We start from the raw sequence: 20703 nt of genomic DNA on the forward strand, positions 1-20703 counted from the left end.
TTGGCAGCGGAAGTGTCGCTGTCGGCAGCGGAAGTGACGTTGTTAGTGGTGGGAGTGGCGTTGTTGGCGGCATCAGTGGTGGAAGCAGCTTTGGCGGCAATGTTAGGGGCAGCGGCCAACGCGACCACGTGATTAATGGCATTGGGTGAATTAAGGATGAGGTCATGCATCGGGTTTAGGTCCTAGGGTAGTGGAGGAAGTCTGAGTTTGGAGGTAAGCACGAGCAAGTTTGGTGTACTTACGATCCTTGATGTCCAATAAGGTGAAGAAAAAGCATTGGTTGAGGGTATGGATCTTGTATAGAATAAAAAGCAGTAGAGGTCCTTTGCAGGTCTGGGGAGATGATAGAATACTTCTACTTAAGGAGAATAAGTAATAAAAGAAGAAAAGGTGGCATAGCACTTCCGAAAAGCTATAACATCAGTACATTGGTAAAAGAGGACATAAGAACATAAGAACTAGGAGCAGGAATAGGCCACCTGGCCCCTTGAGCCTGCCCCACCATTTAATAAGATCATGGCTGATCTTTTTGAGACTCAGCTCCACTTACCCGCCCACTCACCATAACCCTTAATTCCTTTACTGTTCAAAAATTTATCTAGCCTTGCCTTAAAAACATTCAGTGAGATAGCTTCAACCACTTCACTGGGCAGGGAATTCCACAGATTCACAACCCTTTGGGTGAAGAAGTTCCTCCTGACCTCAGTCCTACATCTGCTTCCCTTTATTTTGAGGCGATGCCGTCTAGTCCTAGTTTCACCTGCTAGCGGAAACAACCTCCCTGCCTCCACTTTATCTATTTCCTTCATAATCTCATATGTTTCTATAAGAGCTCCCCTCATTCTTCTGAATTCCAATGAGTATAATCCCAGTCTGCTCAGTGTCTCCTCATAATCCAACCCTCTCAACTCTGAAATCAACCAAGTGAATCTCCTCTGCACCCCTCCAGTGCTAGTATATCTCTTCTCAAGTAAGGAGACCAAAACTGCACACAATACTCCATGTGTGGCCTCACCTGGACCCTATACAGCTGCAGCATAGCCTCCCTGTTTTTAAACTCCATCCCTCGAGCAATGGCAGACAAAATTCCATTTGCGTTTTTAATCACTTGCTGCACCTGCAATCCCACCTTCAGCAATTCATGCACAAGGACACCCAATTCCCTCTGCACAGCAGTGTGCTGCAATTTTTCACCATTTAAAACATAGTCCATTTTGCTGTTATTCCTACCAAAATGGATGACCTCACATTTATCAACATTGTACTCCATCTGCCAGACCTTTGCCCACTCACTTAGACTATCTACATCCCTCTGCAGACTTTCAGTGTCTTCTGCACACTTTGCTCTACTACTCACCTTAGTGTCATCTGCAAATTTTGACACACCACACCTAGTCCCCAACTCCAAATCATCTATGTAAATTGTAAACAATTGAGGTCCCAACACTGATCCCTAAGGCACACCACTAGCCACTGACCGCCAACCAGAAAAACACCCATTTACCCCTACTCTTTGCAAGGACCTTAGATCAAAGGATCAAAATGTAGATTCGTATGGGTGTAGCTAAGAAACAACATCTGGAAGTAAACATTAGTGGGAATTGAATCATAGAATCCCTACAGTATGAAAACAGGCCATTCAGCCCAACAAGACCACACTGACCCTCAGAGCATCCCACCCAGACCCATCCCCTACAAACCACCTAATCTACAGATCCCTGAACACTATGGCCAATTTAGCATGGCCAATCCACCTAACCTGCACATCTTTGGACTATGGGAAGAAACCAGAGTGCCCGGAGGAAACCCACACAGATACAGGGAGAATGTGCAAACTCCACACAGACAGTTGCCCAAGGGTGGAATTGAACCCAGGTCCCTGGTGCTGTAAGGCAGCAGTGCTAATCACTGAGCCACTGTGTTGCCCTGAATTGTTCACAAAATACCAAACTATAATACCTGTACTAATGTTCAACATGATATAAATCAAGACATTAAAAATATATTGGGGGTAATATAGTAATAATGGGCAACTTCAAATTTTGGCTTATAGTTTGGGTTAACCAAGTCAGCACTAATGCTGTGAAGGATGAACTTGTGAAGTGTGTCCTAGAAACAACAGGATTTCAGAAACATCACGGAGAGGAGCCAACTAGTGATTGGTCTATTTTGAATTTGTATTCTATAATGATGAAAGTGACCAATACGAGATTTTAATCAAGTTTGAACGGAACATAGTTATTTCTGAAGCCAGAGTATTAAATCTGAGCAAGGAAACTGAGGGTATGAGGGCAAGTTAGCCATGGTGGATTGGGAAAATATACTAAGAGATTTGACATAGTCAAGGTCTACAACATATATCCCTCGAAAGTACAAACTCCCACAGGGAATGGTTAATGACAGAGGTTAAAAATTGCTTTAGATCCAAAGAAGTGATTTATTGGAATACCATAAATAGTGGCAAGCCTGAGAACTGTGAGTAATTTATGATCCAGTAAAGAAAGATCCAGAAACTGATAAGAGAAAACAGAATATGAAAGCAAGTCAGCAAGAACATAAAGACAAACGGCAGAAGCTACTATCCACATGTGAAAGGAAATAGATTAACAAGAAAGAGTGCAGGTGGGATAGAGGGTTTATTCTGGAGAGTAGAGAAATGGCAGAGCAACTGAATAGTAACATTGAAGAAACAGAAAATCTTCCAGCAGTACTGGGTGAACAAGGGATTTGTGTATCTGAAGAGCTAAAAAGAAACAGCAAGAGATAGTGGATGTAGAATCACAAAATCCCAACAGTGTGGAAGCAGGCCATTCAACCCATTGAATCCACACTGACTCTCCAAAGAGCATCTTACCCAGACTCCTACCCTATCCCTGCAACCCTGCATTTCCCAGGGCTAATCCACCTAACTTATACATCCCTGGATACTAGGGGAAATTTAGCATGGCCAATCTACCTGACCTGTACATCTTTGGACTTATTGGTACTTATCTTCTGTAATTCTATCGATTCTAGAAAGGTTCCTGCTGACTGGAAGATTGCAAAGTAACCCAATGAGAGTGGAGAACTACAGACCTGTTACATTGATGTCAACAGTTGGAAAATGTTAAAATCTATTATAAAGGAAGTGATAACTGAATATTTAGAAAATAATGATAAAATTGGGCAGAATTAACATGGACTTAAGAAAAGGAAATCATGTTTGAGAAACACTTTGGAGTTTTTTACAAAATGTTACTCGTAACATATACACAAGAAATCCAGTAGATGTGGTGTATATGGATTTTCAGAAAGTTTCTTATTAGGTCTCACACTGATGTTCAGTAAATAAAAATATTCTTCATGGCATTGATATACTAAAATGCATTGAGAGTTGGTTAATAGATAGTAAGTAGAGTAGAAACAAACGTATCATTCTTAGGATAACGGTATATTGTCATTGGGGCACAAAAAGGGTCAGTGCTTGGTCCACAACTGTTTACAACACACATAAAGGCCTTGGATGAAAACTGTAATATTTTCAAATTTGCTCTTGACACCAAACTGGATGGAAAAGTAAGTTATGAAAAGGATACCAGGAGGCTTTAAGAGGACCTGGCCTGGCTGAATGAATAAGTTAGAACATGACAGAATAGCAAAAAAAAGGCACAATATTCCTTAAATGGAAATATGGGTGTTCAAACGGATTTGAATGTCCTCGTTCATGAGTCACTAAAAACGAGGAGGCATGGGGAAGAAAGCAATTTGGAATGCAAATGATATGTTGACAATAATTTCCAACAGATTCTCAGTACAGAAATAAAGATGTCTTACTGCAGGCGTATACAGCCTTGGTGAGACCTCATCTGCAGTATTGTGTACAGTTCTGGTCTCCTTATATAAGGAAATGTACCCGTCCCATTCAGGGAGTTCAGCAGAAATTCACCACATTAATCCCTTGAATGGCGGGACTATAGAAACACAGAAACAGAAAATTGGAGCAGGAGCAGTTCTTTGAGCATATAACAAGCAGAGTTGATAAAGGGAGCCAGTAGCTGTCATGTATATGGGTTTCTATTTGCCACTTAACAGGTTATTGCACAAGACAAAAGCTTGCAGTATTGGGGGTAATTTGTTAGCAAGGATTAAGGATTCGTTAACATACAGGAGACAATCAAGACTAGTGTGTATTTTCAGGTTGAAAGATGTGACTAATCGAGTGCCATGAAGATCAGTACTAGGGCCTCAATTATTTACCATCGATATTAATGATTTGCAGGAGGGGGCAAAATATAATAACTTGAACTTGCTGATGATATAAAAATAAATGAGTGAGTATGTTGTGATAAGGATATAAGGAATCAGTAAGGAGATTTAGATATGTTGAGTGCCTGAACAAAAACTTGGCAGATGGAGTTTAATGCAGGAAAGTGTGAGGTCATGCACTTTGGTAGGAAAAATCAAAATGCAGACTATTATTTAAATATACTCCAAAAAATACATCCAGTGAATATTGTCATAACTGATTCAATCTCTCTTCATACATCAGTCCTGCCACCCCAGGAGTCAGTCTGATAACCTTTTGTTGCAACTCTGTATATCCAAAACATCCTTCTTCAGATAAAGAGACCAAAACTGCATACAATACTCCAGGTATGGTCTCACCAAGGCCCTGCATGATTGGAACAGATATCCCTGCTCCTGTGCTTGAATCCTCTCACTACAAAGGCTGTTTGCTTTTTCCACCACCTGATGCACCTGCTTGCTTTCTTTCAGCATCTGGCATACAAAGACACCCAAGTCTCTTTGCATTTCCCACTGTCCAAATCAATCACCATTCAGATATTAATCTGCCTTCTGGATGCTACCAAAGCAGATCACCTCACATTTATCTACATTACATTTCATACGCCATGCATTTTCCCACTCACTCAACTTGTGCAAATCACATTGAAGCATTTCTGCATCATCCTCACAGCTCACCCTCCCAACCAGCTTTATATCATCTCCAAACTTGGAGATATTACACTTAATTCCCTCATCTAAATCATTAATATATACAGTGAACAGTTGGGGTCCTAGCACCAATCCCTGCCATACCATACTAGTTACTGCCTGCTGCTCAAAAAATAACCTTTTTCTCCTCCTCTTTGTTTCCTGTCTGCCAAGCTCTCTATCCATGTTAGTACACTACCTGCAATCCTATCAATTTCCCTAATAATGGTTTCCTTCAGTTCCTCCCTCTCACTAGAACCTGTATTTCCCAATATTTTTAAAATGCTATTTGTGTCATCCTTTGTGAACATAGAACCAAAATATGTATTTAAATCAAAAACAGAAATTGTTGGAGAAACTCAAAAGTTCTGGCATCATGTGTGATGGAAAACAGAGTTAATGTTTTGAGTCCAGTGATTCTTCTTCAGAACTTTTATATTTATGTAATTATTTAATTTACCAGCTCTTTGTTTACCATTATAACTTCCCCTGTTTCTGATTGTTATTTTGAACTTGGCACGTACAACTAAAACTAGAACAAACTAGAACTAAAACCATAATAAATCAGAGGCAACTATACAAGAGGAAAATAAGAAATTTTGAAAACTCTCCAGATTTCCACTGTTTCTGACTCATTTATTCTTTTTCTCTTCATATCCCTATGAAAGCTTTTATAATCAATTTGTATGTTCCCACAAGCTTACTCTTGTATTCTATTTTCCTCCTCTTAATCAATCCCTTTATCCACTGAAGTAACTGCACAGAGGCTGGTATCCTGTCACCAAGTCACCCTTTATTTACTTGAGCACAGTACACTGGCTGTGGCCAGCCAGCTTGGAGGCAGTCGCCTGAACTGAGGAGATTCTAAAACCCTCTTGATATTGGTCAGCCAGGGCTTCCTGGTTGGCCCAGATTAACAATCCCAATCAAGGATCTCATAGTTATCAAAATCCGCCTGGTTCCAATCACTACATCCCTCCCCCCAAGTCTGGGAAAGTAGGCCTGGTCTTTCTCTTGTAGCTTTTCCTGCAATGTTTTCGCCCTAGGTCCAGTTCCTCTAACTCGGACTCTGACACGGATGGCAAGCACAGGACCATAGCCTGACTCATGCATTTTGAGCATCTCAGGAGAGTTTCCTCCTCTTCTTCCAGCGGTAACAGTATTGAGGCTGCATCAAGGTTTCCTCGACACTGGTTGGAGGGGGAGACCCTACGGTATCTGACAGGCCTTCTGGCTGTTCTGACAGGCTAGGTACATTTTGCTCCTGACCTGTTTGCGAGGTAACAGCTTTGAGGTGATCCACATGTTTGTTCAGAACTGTCTCACCTACTTTATAAGTCACGGGACCGGACCTCGCGTCAATCTCGCCTTGTACCATACAAGGCCATTTCCATGGTTCCAGCACCAAACTTCATCCCCTGAATTAAATTATCTCTCTCATTTAGATGAGGCATTTGGTCAGCATTGGCATTCCTGCTGCCATTTCACCCTCACCCCCAGGTCTGGAAATATCAGGTTTAACCTGGTGCGGAGTCTTCTCCCCATCAGCAACTCTGCTGGAGCTATTCCTGTTATTGTGTGAGGGGTGGCCCTGTAACCGAGGAGGAACCAGGGCAGTTTGGTATCAAATGATGCTGTTAGTCTGCTTCTTTAAGCCTGGCTTCAACGTTTGGATCACTCTTTCTGCTAGACCATTGGACCCTCCCCAACCATACTAGCAAATGCTTCCCCTGGGACATCAGTACTAATCCTGCCTGGGTGTAACCCATTCAGCTTGTAGTGGTCCCATCTCCCCCAGATCCAATCCCAATGTCCCAGGAATCTGAAACCTTGCCCCTCTCACCATCTCTCTAGCCATGTATTCAACTGCTATATTCTGCTGTTGCTACTCTGATTAACACAAGGCACTGTTACCAATCCTGAGATCACTACCTTTGAGGGCCTATTTTTTAACTTGCTTGGTAACTTGCTTTGAGGACCTCATCCCTTTTTCTTAACCCATGTTATTTCGACCAATGTGTACCACAACCTTTTGCTACTCATCCTCCTACTCCAGAATGTCCTCTCAACATACCGGCTCATCCTTGACCCTAGCACCCGTGTAGGAATCTCACTTGCAGCCATAGAAATGTCTATCTCTTCACTTGACAATTGAATCCTACATTGCTATAGGCTTCCTACACTTATTCCTCCCCTCTCATGCAGTCACAGCCAACTGTGGTGCAGCAAATTTGGCTGTTGCTACTTTCCTTTGAGAGAGCATTCCCCCCAACAATATCCAAAGCAGATATGTGTTTTATAGAGGATTGACCACTGCACTGCCTGCCTATTCCTCTTGCTCTGCCTGGTGGTCATCCATTCCCTCCCTGCCTGTGGAGTCTTCATCTGTGGAGTGACCATCTCTCTGTATATCCAATCCACGCTACTGTCAGCCTCATGGATTCTCCACAGTTCCCAGCCACCGCTCCAGGTCTAGCTCCGGCTCCAAAACTCGGTTTCCAGGAACTGCTGCTGAAGGCATTTCCTGGACACGTTCTGATAATTTTTTTTCAAAAGTATACTTTATTCATTAAAAAATCTCTTTGTATGCAATATATATTGGGGCGGCACGGTGGCACAGTGGTTAGCACTGCAACCTCACAGTGCCAGGGACCCGGGTTTGATTCCAGCCTCGGGCAACTGTCTGTGTGGAGTTTGCACATTCTCCACGTGTCTGCGTGGGTTTCCTCCAGGTGCTCCGGTTTCCTTCCACAGTCCAAAGATGTGCAGGTTAGGTGGATTGGCCATGCTAAATTGCCCATAGTGTTCAGGGAGGTGTAGATTAGGTGGGTTATAGGGGGATGGGTCTGGGTGGGATGCTCTGAGGTTCAGTGTGGACTTGTTGGGCTAAAGGGCCTGTTTCCACACTATAGGGATTCTATGATATACATATATATACATTGACACAAAAGCAGTTCGGTTCTGCACAGTTGCAAATCAAGTAAACACACAAAACATTGGAGTTAGATTGTCCACAAAACCAAAGACCTCACTTACACATGCACTACTAATATTTACATATATTTAACACACTAGGAGCGTCCGATAACTGAACGGACCCCCATTTATCTTCAGCATAAAGACTTCAGACAGTGATTTTTCCCCACTGCACCTTGGCGGCAGCTGCCCAAGCTTTAGTGCGTCCCGCAGCACGTAGTGCTGGACCTCAGAAAGTGCCAGTGTGCAACACTCGGTCGGGGTCAACTCCTCATTCTGGAAGACCAACAAGTTTTGGGCAGACCAAAGAGTCTCTTTCACCGAGCTGATGGACCTCCATGCGCAGTTGATGTTTGTCTCAGTGTGCGTCCCAGGGAACAGGCCATAAAGCACAGACTCTCGGGTCACAGAGCTGCCAGGGTTGAACCTTGACAAAAACCACCACATTTTCCTCCAGACTGCCTTTGCAAAGGCACATTCCAGAAAGAGATGTGTGACAGTCTCAACACCCTTGCAGCCACTTCAAGGGCAGTGTGCGGTCATGCAGGCTGACTGGGCGTACATAAAGGATCTCACAGGTAGTGACCTTCTCACCACCAGCCAAGTTCTGGTGATGAGACATTCTGCAAAATGACTTTGACAGCCTCCTCAGGGAACCGTGCCACAGGATCCACCCTCTCCTTTTCCGTTAGGGTTTCGAGGATGCTATGTGCTGATCACTTCCTGATGGACTTGTGGTCAAAGGTGTTTTTCTTTCCAAATTTCCCGACAAAGGACGGATGACATGGAATGGTCCAACTACTTGGAGCATTCCACAGCAGCGAGGCTAGTCCCATCCTTCGCAAGACCAGGGACAGGTAAAACCTCAGTACATAGTGACACTTGGTGTTTACATACCGAGGGTCTATGCAGAGCTTGATGCAGCCACATACAAATGTGTTCTTCCCCCTCTTATCCACAGTTTTGTATGTGGAGCCCCTGCATACCCGGTCTACCTTAGGCTTCCAGATAAAATGGAAGATGGTTCGGGTGACTGAAACATTGCAGTTCTGGGGGATAGGGCATACCTCTGCTATGTACAACAGCAGAGACAGTGCCTTGCACCTGATGATGAGGTTTTTACCTGCAATGGAGAGGGAGCAGTGCTCCCAAAGGACCAGTTTCCACTTAACTTTGTCAGTGCACTTCTCCCAAGATTTTGTGCATGCCCTGTTCCTTCTGAAAGTGTTCCCAGTACCTTCAGGTAATCTGTCCTGACGGTGAATGGAATGAAGGATTGGTTGGCCCAGTTCCTGACGAACATGGCCTCACTCTTGCCTCAATTTACTTTGGCACCCAAGGCCAGTTTGAACTAGATGCTCATGAGTCTGCGCACTAACAGTGAATCCACGCAGAAAACAGCGACGTCATCCATGTACAGGGAGGCTTTGACCTGCAGGCCTCCGCTGCCTGGAATAGTCACCCCTCTCAGGATAACTTCCTTCCTGATGGAGTCAGCAAATGGCTCTATACAACACACAAACAAGGCAGGAGAGAGTGGGCAGCCTGCCTGCCACTCTGGATCTGATCAGGAAGCTTTCTGATTCCCACCCATTCATTGAGACTGTGTTAATGATGTTGGTGCAGTCAGATCCAATTGCAGATTCCCTCCATAAAGCCCATTTTGAACAGCACGTCCCACATGTATGCGTGCAATATCCTTTCAAAGGCCTTCTCCTGGTCCAGGCTGATGAGGCAGGCATCCATCCCGCTGTCCTGTACATAGGCGATCATATCCCTGAGGAGCGCAAGGCTCTCAGAGATAGTCCTGCCCAGTACAGCACAGGTTTGATCAGGGTGAATCACCAATCCCAGAGCAGACCTGACCTGGTTGGCAATGACCTTAGACAGGATTTTGTAGTCCGCATTCACAAATGATACTGGCCACCAATTTTGAATTTCCCCCCTCACCCCATTCTGCTTGTAGATGAAGGTGATAATATCTTTCCTCATTGTATTTCCTCATGGTACCTGCCAGAAGCATACTGTCGTACACCTCAAACAGGTCCTGACCAATCAAGTCCCATACAGCTGAATAAAACTCAGCCGGTAAACCGTCATTTCAGGAAGTTGTTACAGAGATAGTAGGAACTGCCAATGCTGGAGAATCTGAGATAACACAGTGTAGAGCTGGATGAACACAGCAGGCCAAGCAGCATCAGAGGAGCAGGAAAGCTGACATTTTGGGTCGAGACCCTTCTTCTGAAGACTCTACACCATGTTATTTCAGGAAGTTTCATTGTTTTCTAAGGACTTGAGGGCATGTTCTCGGACTGGGGACTGGAACCGTACCCAATTCCCCATATAGGACAGGAAGAGCACACCAGTGTCTGGAGCTCTCCTTCCATGACTTACCCCTTTAAATTGTCCTTAAAATCACATAATATTCACAATTACACTAGGACCATTCTTCTTGGAATTTCTGCACTATTGTCCTTAATAAATTCAAACCCAAAATCAAGACCTTACAAACTATAGACAATAAAAATAGTATAAATAATCACCCGATCTTACTCAACCAATCAGCTGCTTCCTCTGGTCCAGCATAACTTTTGGCATCTGGGCATCACCTCAGACGTTCTGCCTCTGGATTCAGTGAAGGTTCTCTCTGGTCCTCTGTGCTCCATTTCCATTCTTGCTCTGACTGAGCTCAATCTAAGCTTCATACTTCAGGCTTTCATTGGGAAGTTCCATTACCACTGCTCATCCCTAGATTCGCTCCACTTCTTCTTGTCTTATGAGAAGAGAGTGAGGACACTCAGTTAATATTCCTAGAGTTTAGAAGAATGAGAGGTGATCCCTATAAAACTCATAAGATTCTGACAGAGTGGACAAAGATGTTTCTCCCGGATGGTGAGTCTCGGAGACATAATCTCAGTTAACGGGATGGGTAATTTAAGAAGGTCAGAGAAGGAATTTCTTCAGTCAACAGTGATCAATCTGTAGAATTGTCTATCCCAGAGGACTGTAGAAGCTCAATCAATGAGTGGGCAGAGTAGCTATCAAGACATAAATCCAGAGGTTTCTGGACACTAAGGTTATTAAAGGATAAGGAGATAGTGCAGGAAAGTAGCATTAAGGAGTTGATAGAATCATACAGTTATACAGCATGGAAACAGACTGTTCGGTCCAACTCATCCATGCTGACTAGCTATGCTAAACTGATCTAGTCCCATTTGCCAGCATTTGGTTCTTATCCCTCTAAACCGTTCTTATTTATGTACCCATTCAGATGCCTTTTAAATGCTGTAATTGTACCCTCCACCATATCCTCTGGCAACTTGTTCCATACATGCCACCACCCTTTGCCACAAAAAGTTGACCCTCAGGTCCCTTTTAAATCTTTCCCTTCTCACCTTAAACCTATGCCCTCTAGGTTTTGGACTACCCATCCTGTGAAAAATACCTTGGCTATTCACCCTATCCATGCCCCTTCATGGTTTTATAAACCTCTATAAGGTCATCCCTCAGCCTCCAACATCCCAGGGAAGAAAGCCCCAGCTTATTCAGCCTCTCCCTATAGCTTAAACCCTCCAACCTGGCAATGTCCATGTAAATCTTTTCTGAACCCTTTCAAGTTTAAAAACATCTTTCCTATAGAAGGGAGACCAGAATTGAACAAAGTATTCTAAAATTGGCCTAACCAACATCCTGTACAGCCGTAACATGACACCCAAGTCTGATGCTCAATGCACTGACCAATGAAACACTTTCAACAAACTCCACTTTCAAGGAACTATGCACCTGTACCTCTATGTCCCTTTATTCAGCAACACTACCATTATCGGTATTAGTCCTGACCTGAACTGCCTTACCGAAATACAATACATCACATTTAGCTAAATTAAACTCCATCTGCCACTCCTCGGCCCATTGGCCCTTCTGATTAATGTCCTGTTGTACTCTGATATAACCTTCACTGTCCACTACACTGCTAATTTTGGTGCCGTCTGCAAACTTACTAAACATACCTCTTATATTCACATTCAAATCATTGATATAAGTGACAAAAAGCAGTGCACCCAGCACTGATTCTTACTGCACACCTCTGACCACAGGCATCCAATCCCAAAAATGACCCTCCACCACCACCCTCTATCTCCTACCGTCAAGCCAATTTTGCATCCAATTGGCGAACTCCCCCTGGATTCCATGTGATTATCCCTAATCAGTCCTTTCCTTTCCATGTAAATCCTGTCCGTCAGAATCCCGTCCAACAACATACCCACCACTGACATCAGGCTCACCAGTCTATAGTTCCCAGGCTTTTCCATACCAAATTTCTTAAATAATGGCACCACATTAGCCAACCTCCAGTCTTCCAGCACTTCATCTGTGGCTGTCAATGATACCAATATTTCAGCAAGGGGCTCAGCAATCTCTTTCCTAGCTTCCCACAAATTTCTGGGATACCTCTGATTAGGTCCTGGGGACTTATGTTTATATATAAATGCTTATATTATATTTATATATAAATGCTTAATTCATTTTAAGACATCTAGCACCTCCTCTTCTGCAATATGGACACTTTTAAAGATCTTACTACTTATTTTCCCAAGTTCTCTAGTTTCCACATCCTTCTCCACAGCAAATACTGATGTGAAATACTTGTTTAGTATCTCACCCATCTCCTGTGGTTCCACACATACAGCAGTGTTGATCTTTAAAGGGTCCTATTCTCTCCCTAGGTACTCTGTTGCTCTTAATGTATTCCTAGAATCTCTTTGGATTCTCTTTAATCCTATTTGCCAAAGATATCTCATGTCCCCTTTTTGCCCTCCTGATTTTCCTCTTAAGTATACTCCTATGTCGCTATACTCCTCCAGGGATTCACTCGATCCCTGATGTCTGTACCTGACATGCGTCTCCTTCTTTTTCTTGACCACAGCCTCAATTTCTCTTTGTCATCCTGCATTCCCTCCACCAACCAGCTTTGCCCTTCGCACTAACAGTCTCTGAAATTTTGTTATCTCATTTTTGAAGGCCTCCCACTTTCAACCTGTCCCTTCACCTGCTAATAGCCTCTCCCAATCAATTTTTGAACGTTCTTGCCTAATACCTTCAAAATTGTCCTTACTCCAATTTATAACTTTAACTTTTAGATCAGTTCTATCCTTTTCCATAACTACTTTAAAACTATTAGAATTATGATCACTGGCCCCAAAGTGCTCCCCCACTGACACCTCAGTCACTTGCCCTGCCATGTTTCCCAAAAGAAGGTCAAGTTTTGCTCCTTCTCTAGTAGGCATATGTACATGCTGAAGAAGAAAATTTTCATGTACACACTTAACAAATTCCTCTCCATCCAAGCCCTTAACACCACGGTAGTCCAGCCTATGTTTGAAAAGTTAAAATCACCTACTATTACAACCCTATTATTCTTACAGATAACTGAGATCTCCTTACATATTTGTTTTTCAATTTCCCGCTGATTATTTCCCACTCAATTACCTCCCCTTAACAGCTTAAAGCTTCCCATGTAGCACTAGCGAATCTCCCCACAAGGATATTGCCACCCTTCCAATTCAGGTGCAACCCGTCCTTCTTATGCAGGTCATTTCTACCCTAAAAGAGATGCCAATGATCCAAAATATAAATTCTTGCCCCCTGCACCATCTTCTCAGCCATACATTCATCTGTCCCATCCTATTTCTATTCTCACTAACACATGGCACTGGGAGTAATCCAGATAATACTACCCTCAAGGACCTACTTTTTAACTTGCTGCCTAATTTCCTACATTCTCTCTGCTGAACCTTGTCCCTTTCTCATCCTTTGTTGTTGGTACCAATATCTACAATGACCTTTTGCTGATCACTCTCCCCTTTCAGAACATTTTGCACCCTCTCCAAGGTGTCCTTGACCCTGGCACAAGGGAAGCAACACACCATTCTGATGTCTTGTTGTCAGCTACAGAAACATATGTCTGTGCCCTGACTAAAGAATCCCCGATCACAATCGATCACTTGGAACCTGGCATACCCCTCATTACAGTAGAGCCAGTCTCAGTACAAGAAACCTGGCTGTCAGTGCTATATTCCCCTGAGAGGCCATCACCCTTTAACATCATTCAAAACAGCATACTTGTTTGAGATGGGGATAGCCACAGGAGACTCCTGCACTACCTGCCTACCTTTCCTAGCAGTAACCCATCTATCTGATTGTATCTGCAGTTCTTCAACCTTCCTGAAACTGTCGTCCATCACACCCATGGTTCCTTTAAATTCCTTACTGCCTCTATCTGCTGCTTCAACTGATCCATATGATCCGATAGATTCACATCCAAACACACTTCCTGCAGATGTAATCTCCAGGAACATTGAAATGCTCCCTGATCTCCCACATCTGACAGCAGTAAGCTGCAAGGATTGCTGCTGGATCCACTATTGTTTGTCATTTATATAAATGATTTGGATGAGAATATAGTGGGCTTGGTTAGTAAGTTTGCGGATGGCACCAAATTGGTGGGATAGTGAATGGTGAAGAAGGTTATCTTAGAGTACAAGGGGATCTTGAGCAACTGGGTCAGTGGGCTGAGGAATGGCAGATGGAGTTTAATTTAAATAAATGCGAGATGTTACATTTTGGTAAGACAAACTAGGACAAGACTTACACAGTTAATGGTAGGACACTGGAGAGTTTTGTTGAACAGAGAGACCTAGGGGTGTAGGCACATAATTCCTTGTAAGTAACATCACAGGTACACAGGTTGGTGAAGAAGGCATTTGGCACGTTTGCTTTCATTGGTCAGAGCACTATGTACAGGAGTCGGGACATCAGGTTATGCCTGTACAAGACATTGGTCAGGCCACATTTGGAGTACTGCATTCTAGACTGGTCACCCTGCTATTGGAAGTTTGTTATTAAACTGGAAAGGGTGCAACAAAAGTTTACAAGGATGTTACCGAGACTGGAACGTTTGAGTTTATAAAGAGAGGCTAGATAGGCTGGGAGTTTCTTCCCTGGAGCATAGGAGGCTGAGGGATGACCTTGTAGAGGTTTATGAAATCATGAAGGGGCATAACTAAAGTGAATAGCCAAGGTCTTTTCCCCAGGGTATGGGAGTCCAAAACTAGAGGGCATTGGTTTAATGTGAGAGGGGAAAGATTTAGAGGAGACCTGAAGGGTAATTTTTTCACATAGTGTGTATATAGAAGGAGCTGCCAGAGGAAGTGGTAGAGGTGGGTACAATTACAACACTTAAAAGACATTTGGACAGGTAGATGGATAGGAAAGGTTTAGAGGGATATAGGCCAAATACAGGCAAATGGGACTAGTACGGTGTAGGAAAACTGGTCGGCATGAATGAGTTGGGCTGAAGTTTCTGTTTCTGTGCTGTATTATTCTATGACTGCAGTTGTAGAAGAGACTGAGGGGGGACATGATTGAGATATAAAATATTTTCAGGAGCATAGATAAAGTAGACAGGGAAGAACCTTTCCCTTTAGTGGAGGGACCAATGACCAAAGGTCATAGATTTGAGGTAAAGGGCAGGAAGCTTAGAGGAAAGATTTTTTCATCCAGAGGGTAGTGAGAACACTGGAACTTACTGCCTGTAAGAGTGGTAGAGGTCAAAGTCCTCATTACACTTAAGAACGTTTTAGATGTAAACTTGCAATGCCAAGGCATATAAAGCTGAGGGCCAAGGGGATTAGAATAGTTAGGTGCTTGTTTTAGCCATCATTGACTCAATGGGCTAAAGGTTCTTTTCCTGTGCTGTAGATTTCTATGACTCCATGACTCAAAAAAACCCTTTTAATTTACTCGTATCCTTTAGGGAAGGAAATCTGCCGTCCTTACCTGGTCTGGCCTGATAATGACTCCAGACTCACAGCTAGGTGGTTAACTCTTAATTGTCCATCCGAAAAGCCTCTTGCTGTCTCCTTCCTCTCTGTTCTATGAAAGGTGAAGTGCTGGGTCCCTAATCCTGAACGTCAATATAACCTACAAAGACAGAAATTGCTGGGAAAGCTGAGCAAGTATGGCAGCACCTGTGGAGAGAAAGCAGCATTAACACTCCAGACCCTTCGACTGGAAGGTCATCATTGCTGAAGTTTTGTTGGAGGATGCATGTGCAAGTCCCATATAGTTGACAACGCGGAATTGCTTGCATTGGGAAAGTTCGAAAACATCCTCACCTCTCAGTTAGAGAGGAATTGGAGGATCCTGAATTATATTTATGTGTTAATAGGACACGGGCATCACTCACGAGGCCACTGCAATCTTTGAGGTTTAACTTGCAGCTGGTTCAACACAGCAGTGAGACAGAAGGCAGCAAGAGAATATATTGAAGCCCAGGATCGGGTCCAGTGACCCTTCTTCAGAACTGAAGAACCCGTTCTGAAGAAGCGTCACTGGACTCGAAACATAATTTCTGTTTTCTCTCCAAAGATGCTGCCAGACCTGCTGAGTTTTTTTCCAGCAATTTCTGTTTTTATTTCTGATTTCCAGCATCCGCAGTTCTTTCGGTTTTTTGCTCAATATAACTTCTTGCTGCCTCTTCTCTCACTGTTGTGTTGAAGCTGAAGTGCTAGACCCCGGGCAACAATATATCCTCTTACTGCCTCCTCTCTCACTGCTGTGTTAAACGACCTGAAAGTTCCTCTCCAAGTCATACAGCATTTTGACTCGGAAGTGTATCGCCATTCCTTCACTGTTGCCCCGTCAAAACTCCTGGACCTTCCGTGCTAAAGCACTGTGTGTGTCGTTGCATCTTAAGGACGACAATGGCCTGGTAAGTGATGCCCACGTCCCAGCAACACATAAATAGAGTTCGGAACCATGCAACTACACCAACTCTAATTGAGAGGTTGAGATGTTTTCGAACTTACCCAACGTAAGCAATTCCTGCGGTGTCAGCTGTCCGGGACTTCCACATGCATCTTCGACAACACTTCAGCAATAATGATCTTCCAATCGAAAGGTCTGGAGTGCATAGTGAGCCTGGTTTTTGTGTTCGTGTTTAGAACAGCATCAGAACCTTCAAGTAAGTGCCACCACCGTAGTCAGAGCTTAATATTAAAAATTAGTGACTTATGAAAAGTTCCCGGCACGCTTGAGTGGTGGGATAATGTAAAGATTTAAACATGTGCACAATAAAACGCTATTTTGTCGACAAATGTTGTCAAATTTCTGCAGATAACCTGAAACTATGGAGCCAATAATTAACTCCCGTGCGTTTTACATTAGTTACTAAGTATGACCTAAACTGAATAAATGCTCCGCCTACCGCTTGCATGCAGTGGAGACTTCAGGGTTCAAGTTTATCTAATCCTGGTGGAGCAGCGGCACGCCAGGCTGACGCTCGCTCGCTCGCTCACCATGGGTTGTGTCTGTCCTCTGCTGCGGTGTCTCGGGTTGCTCAGTGTCATTTGTATCATACGCACTTCTTCCTTGGAACTCACGATTCTTCACACTAACGATGTGCACGCCAGGGTGGAGGAGACGAGCGAGGATTCGAGCGTGTGTGCCTCCAACTGTTACGCAGGCGTGGCCAGGAGATTGACAGCAATCCGCCAGATCAGGGAGAAAGAGAAGAATGTGCTGCTGCTGGATGCCGGGGATCAGTACCAGGGGACCATCTGGTTCAATTATTTCAAGGGTGCTGAGGCTGCTCACTTCATGCGCAAGCTGGGATACGACGCAATGGTAAGAATGCACAGCTGTGCTGGCAATACCGGCTAAAACCACTGTAAAAGTGTACCTTATCCGTGTAAAGGAGTATTTTTTGCAATCAAATATTAAGCAACCTTTTGTTTCTCATTTCCTTTCCAGAGATTAAAAAAATGCATTTTTGTACTATTTAACAATCTCAAAACACCCCAAAGGACTTTACAGTCAATTATGTATTTTTAAAGTGTACTTATTGTAACGAAGGATACACACCAACAAAGGTGCACACAACAAACTCCCACAAATAGCAGCTGGTAATACGATTCTGGATGTTGGTTAAGTCATGAATGTTGGCCAGAAGTCCAGAGACATCTTTTCTGTTCTTCTTTGAAGAGTGCCATTGAATATTTTATGTCCACTTGCCAAGTAGGGATGATGCCTTGGTTTAATGACTTGCCTAAAAGATAACAAACACCTCCAGCAGTGTAACATCTCCTCAGTATTGCACTGGAGCTTCAGGAATAGACTGTATGCTCTTCTGGCATCTAATGAGCTAAACTGTGCAGCACATTGACAACAGTCACAGTTCAGTCTGCATACTTGCAGTCTTCTCCTGATAATAATGCAAATCCATAACCCCTTACAAATATACAGCTTGTTGTAAATGTTTTGTGAGACAACCAACTGCTCCAAAATCTCTACTGTCCATTACAGACCTATTAAACTGTTGGAGACTGTGAGGAATGTATTGGAGTGTACATGGGAGTGGAAAACTTGACATACAAATATCATGCATTTATGAGAAGGTGTATGCTGTTTTTAAATGCTTGATAGTGGCTGATAACTGAGTTATATATAGATGTCCAAAAGGCAACTGACAAAGTTCCTCATTAGAGACTGTCAGCTTAATGAAGCTCAAAAAATTACTGACCTGATTAGGACATTGACTAATGCCAGAAGACAGTGAGCAGGAATAATGTACAGGTATCTAAATTGGAAGGATATGCCCAATGGTGTGCTGCAAGGATCTATGTTGGGGCTTCAAATATTTATCATATTTATTAAAAGCTTAGTTGATAGGCTACAAAGTCATATGTTCACATTTGCTGATGACATTATCAATTATCAAAAAACCCAAACTTTTGGTTCATTAATGTCCTTTAGGGAAGGAAACTGCCATCCTTATCTGGTCTAGCCTGCATATGACTCCAGACCTACAGCAATGTGATTGGGGCAGCACACTGGCTCACTGGTTAGCACTGCTGCCTCTCAGTGCCAGGGACCCTGGTTTGATTACACCCTCAGGTGTCTGTCTGTGTGGAGTTTGCACATTCACCTGTCTGCGTGGGTTTCCTGTGAGAGCTGCGCTTTCATCCCACAATTCAAAGATATGCAGGTTAGGTGGATTGGCCGTGCTAAATTGCCCATAGTGTTCAGGGATGTAGGCGCTAGGTGGGTTTGCCATGGGAAATGCAGGATTACAGGGAAAGGGTACGGGGGCGGTGGGGTGGTGTCTGGGTGGGATGCTTTTCGGAGGGTCAGTGCGAATGCGATGGGCTGAATAGCCTGCTTCCACACTGTAAGGATTCTGTGACTCTTAACTGCCATTTATACAATTAGAAATGGGCAATAAATATTGGCCTAGCCAGTGACTCCCACATTCTGTGAATTAATTTTTTTTAAAAATTGATCCATTGTGACTCCATCGGCAATGTGACCTTTTTAATCCCGTCTTTTCCCCATAACCCTGCACAGTGTTTCTATTGAAATACTTATCTCGCAAGATCCAGATCATTTATTTTTATATGTGTATATGTAGAAATGCAAGAATCTCAATACCAACCCTTAGGGAATTCCACGTTAAACATTCCAACCTGAAAAATATCCATTAACTATTACCCTCTGTTTCTTTTCCCTCAGCCAACATTGTATTCAAGTTGCTTATGTTCTTTTTATTACTGGCCTGAATTTATAAGCTAATTTGCTAAACCACATTTTAAAACTTTAGGAAAAGCCTACATTAAGCCTGGAAGCAACAACTAATGAATTTGCCATTCTTCCTTTTGTTGTTTATAGCATCCAATAATTATTACATTAGTATTAATTTCCCATGTGATCTACTTAACTAAGTTGCCAAACCATTTAGAATAAAACATGTAGACGCCAGGCTACCTAGGCTACATCTAGTCTGCTACAACAGTGTATACAGGAATATGGCATGAATGCACTAGCCATTGCATTCAAAATAGCGTGTAGAGGAATTTCAACCATGCATACTCCCCTGCAATATTCACAAAGTTCTAAGATTAAGTGAGTTGAACCCTTAGCATTGGGTCATATGGAGCTCTTCTCTCCTGTGTGATAATGAATATGAACAATTAATTGGTTTATTGTATTCACTTTTCTAAGTCATAACTATAATCACTAATAAATAAGATTCATTTCTGCTGGAGTTTGTCCCAGGGCTGTTCAGTCTGGGCAATAAATTGTCAGCCTGAAAAAAGCGGTGTTGCAAGGCATTTATTGACAAATATTCAAACTGTCTGCGTCAGTAACAGGCTGCCAGTATTCCAAAGACACAGTTTGTTTGGCGCATACTGTAGTATTTAGCAAAATTAGACTTGCATCTATATAGCACCTTACGCAGCCACTGACATTCTCAAGCATGTTACAGCCAATGAAGTACTTTTTAAAATGCAGCCACTGTTGTAAGGTCCATGTCAGTCTGTTTATAGGAAGTTCACACAAGTAGCAATTTGATAATCATAGAATCCCTACAGTGCGGAAGGAGGCCATTCAGCCTGTTGAATCTGCACCAACCCTCCAAAGAGCATTCCACCCGACCCAGCCCCCTACTGTAACCCATAATCCCACACCTATCATGGCTAATCCACCTAACCTAACACATGTCTGAAAACATTGGACAATTTCAGTATGAACAATCCACCTAATCTGCACGTTTTTGGACTATGGGAGGAAACCAGACCACCCAGAGGAAACTCATGCTGACACAGGGAGAACATGCAAACTCCAAACAGAGAGTCACCCAAGGCTGGAGTCAAACCTGGGTACCTGGTGCTTTGGTGCTTTTTTATGATAAAT

General features: G+C 43.1%; 1 protein-coding gene and 1 long non-coding RNA gene across 6 annotated transcripts in view; one reads left to right on the forward strand and one right to left on the reverse strand.

Annotated features, from left to right (window-relative positions):
- The window catches only part of LOC125484091, a 75734-nt gene extending 58413 nt beyond the window's left edge, over nucleotides 1-17321 (reverse strand). The window contains exons 1-3 of one of the 2 annotated variants that reach the window (XR_007262941.1): nucleotides 17219-17321; nucleotides 15790-15933; nucleotides 10504-10723 (exon numbers count right to left, since the gene is read on the reverse strand). This is a non-coding gene — a long non-coding RNA (uncharacterized LOC125484091). Of the gene's footprint in view, nucleotides 1-10493; nucleotides 10724-15789; nucleotides 15934-17218 lie in introns of both variants that reach the window. The other variant, XR_007262940.1, reaches the window with a different exon arrangement.
- Nucleotides 16658-20703, forward strand: part of nt5e (5'-nucleotidase, ecto (CD73)) — an 80821-nt gene continuing 76775 nt past the window's right edge. For 2 of the 4 annotated variants that reach the window (XM_048601419.1, XM_048601421.1), the window contains exon 1: nucleotides 17311-17637. In XM_048601419.1, the coding sequence (XP_048457376.1) occupies nucleotides 17311-17637 (327 nt within the window). The other 2 variants (XM_048601420.1, XM_048601422.1) reach the window with 2 other exon arrangements.

Source organism: Rhincodon typus, chromosome 9 (genome assembly GCF_021869965.1).
Source record: "Rhincodon typus isolate 14 chromosome 9, sRhiTyp1.1, whole genome shotgun sequence".
Lineage (NCBI taxonomy): Eukaryota > Metazoa > Chordata > Chondrichthyes > Orectolobiformes > Rhincodontidae > Rhincodon > Rhincodon typus.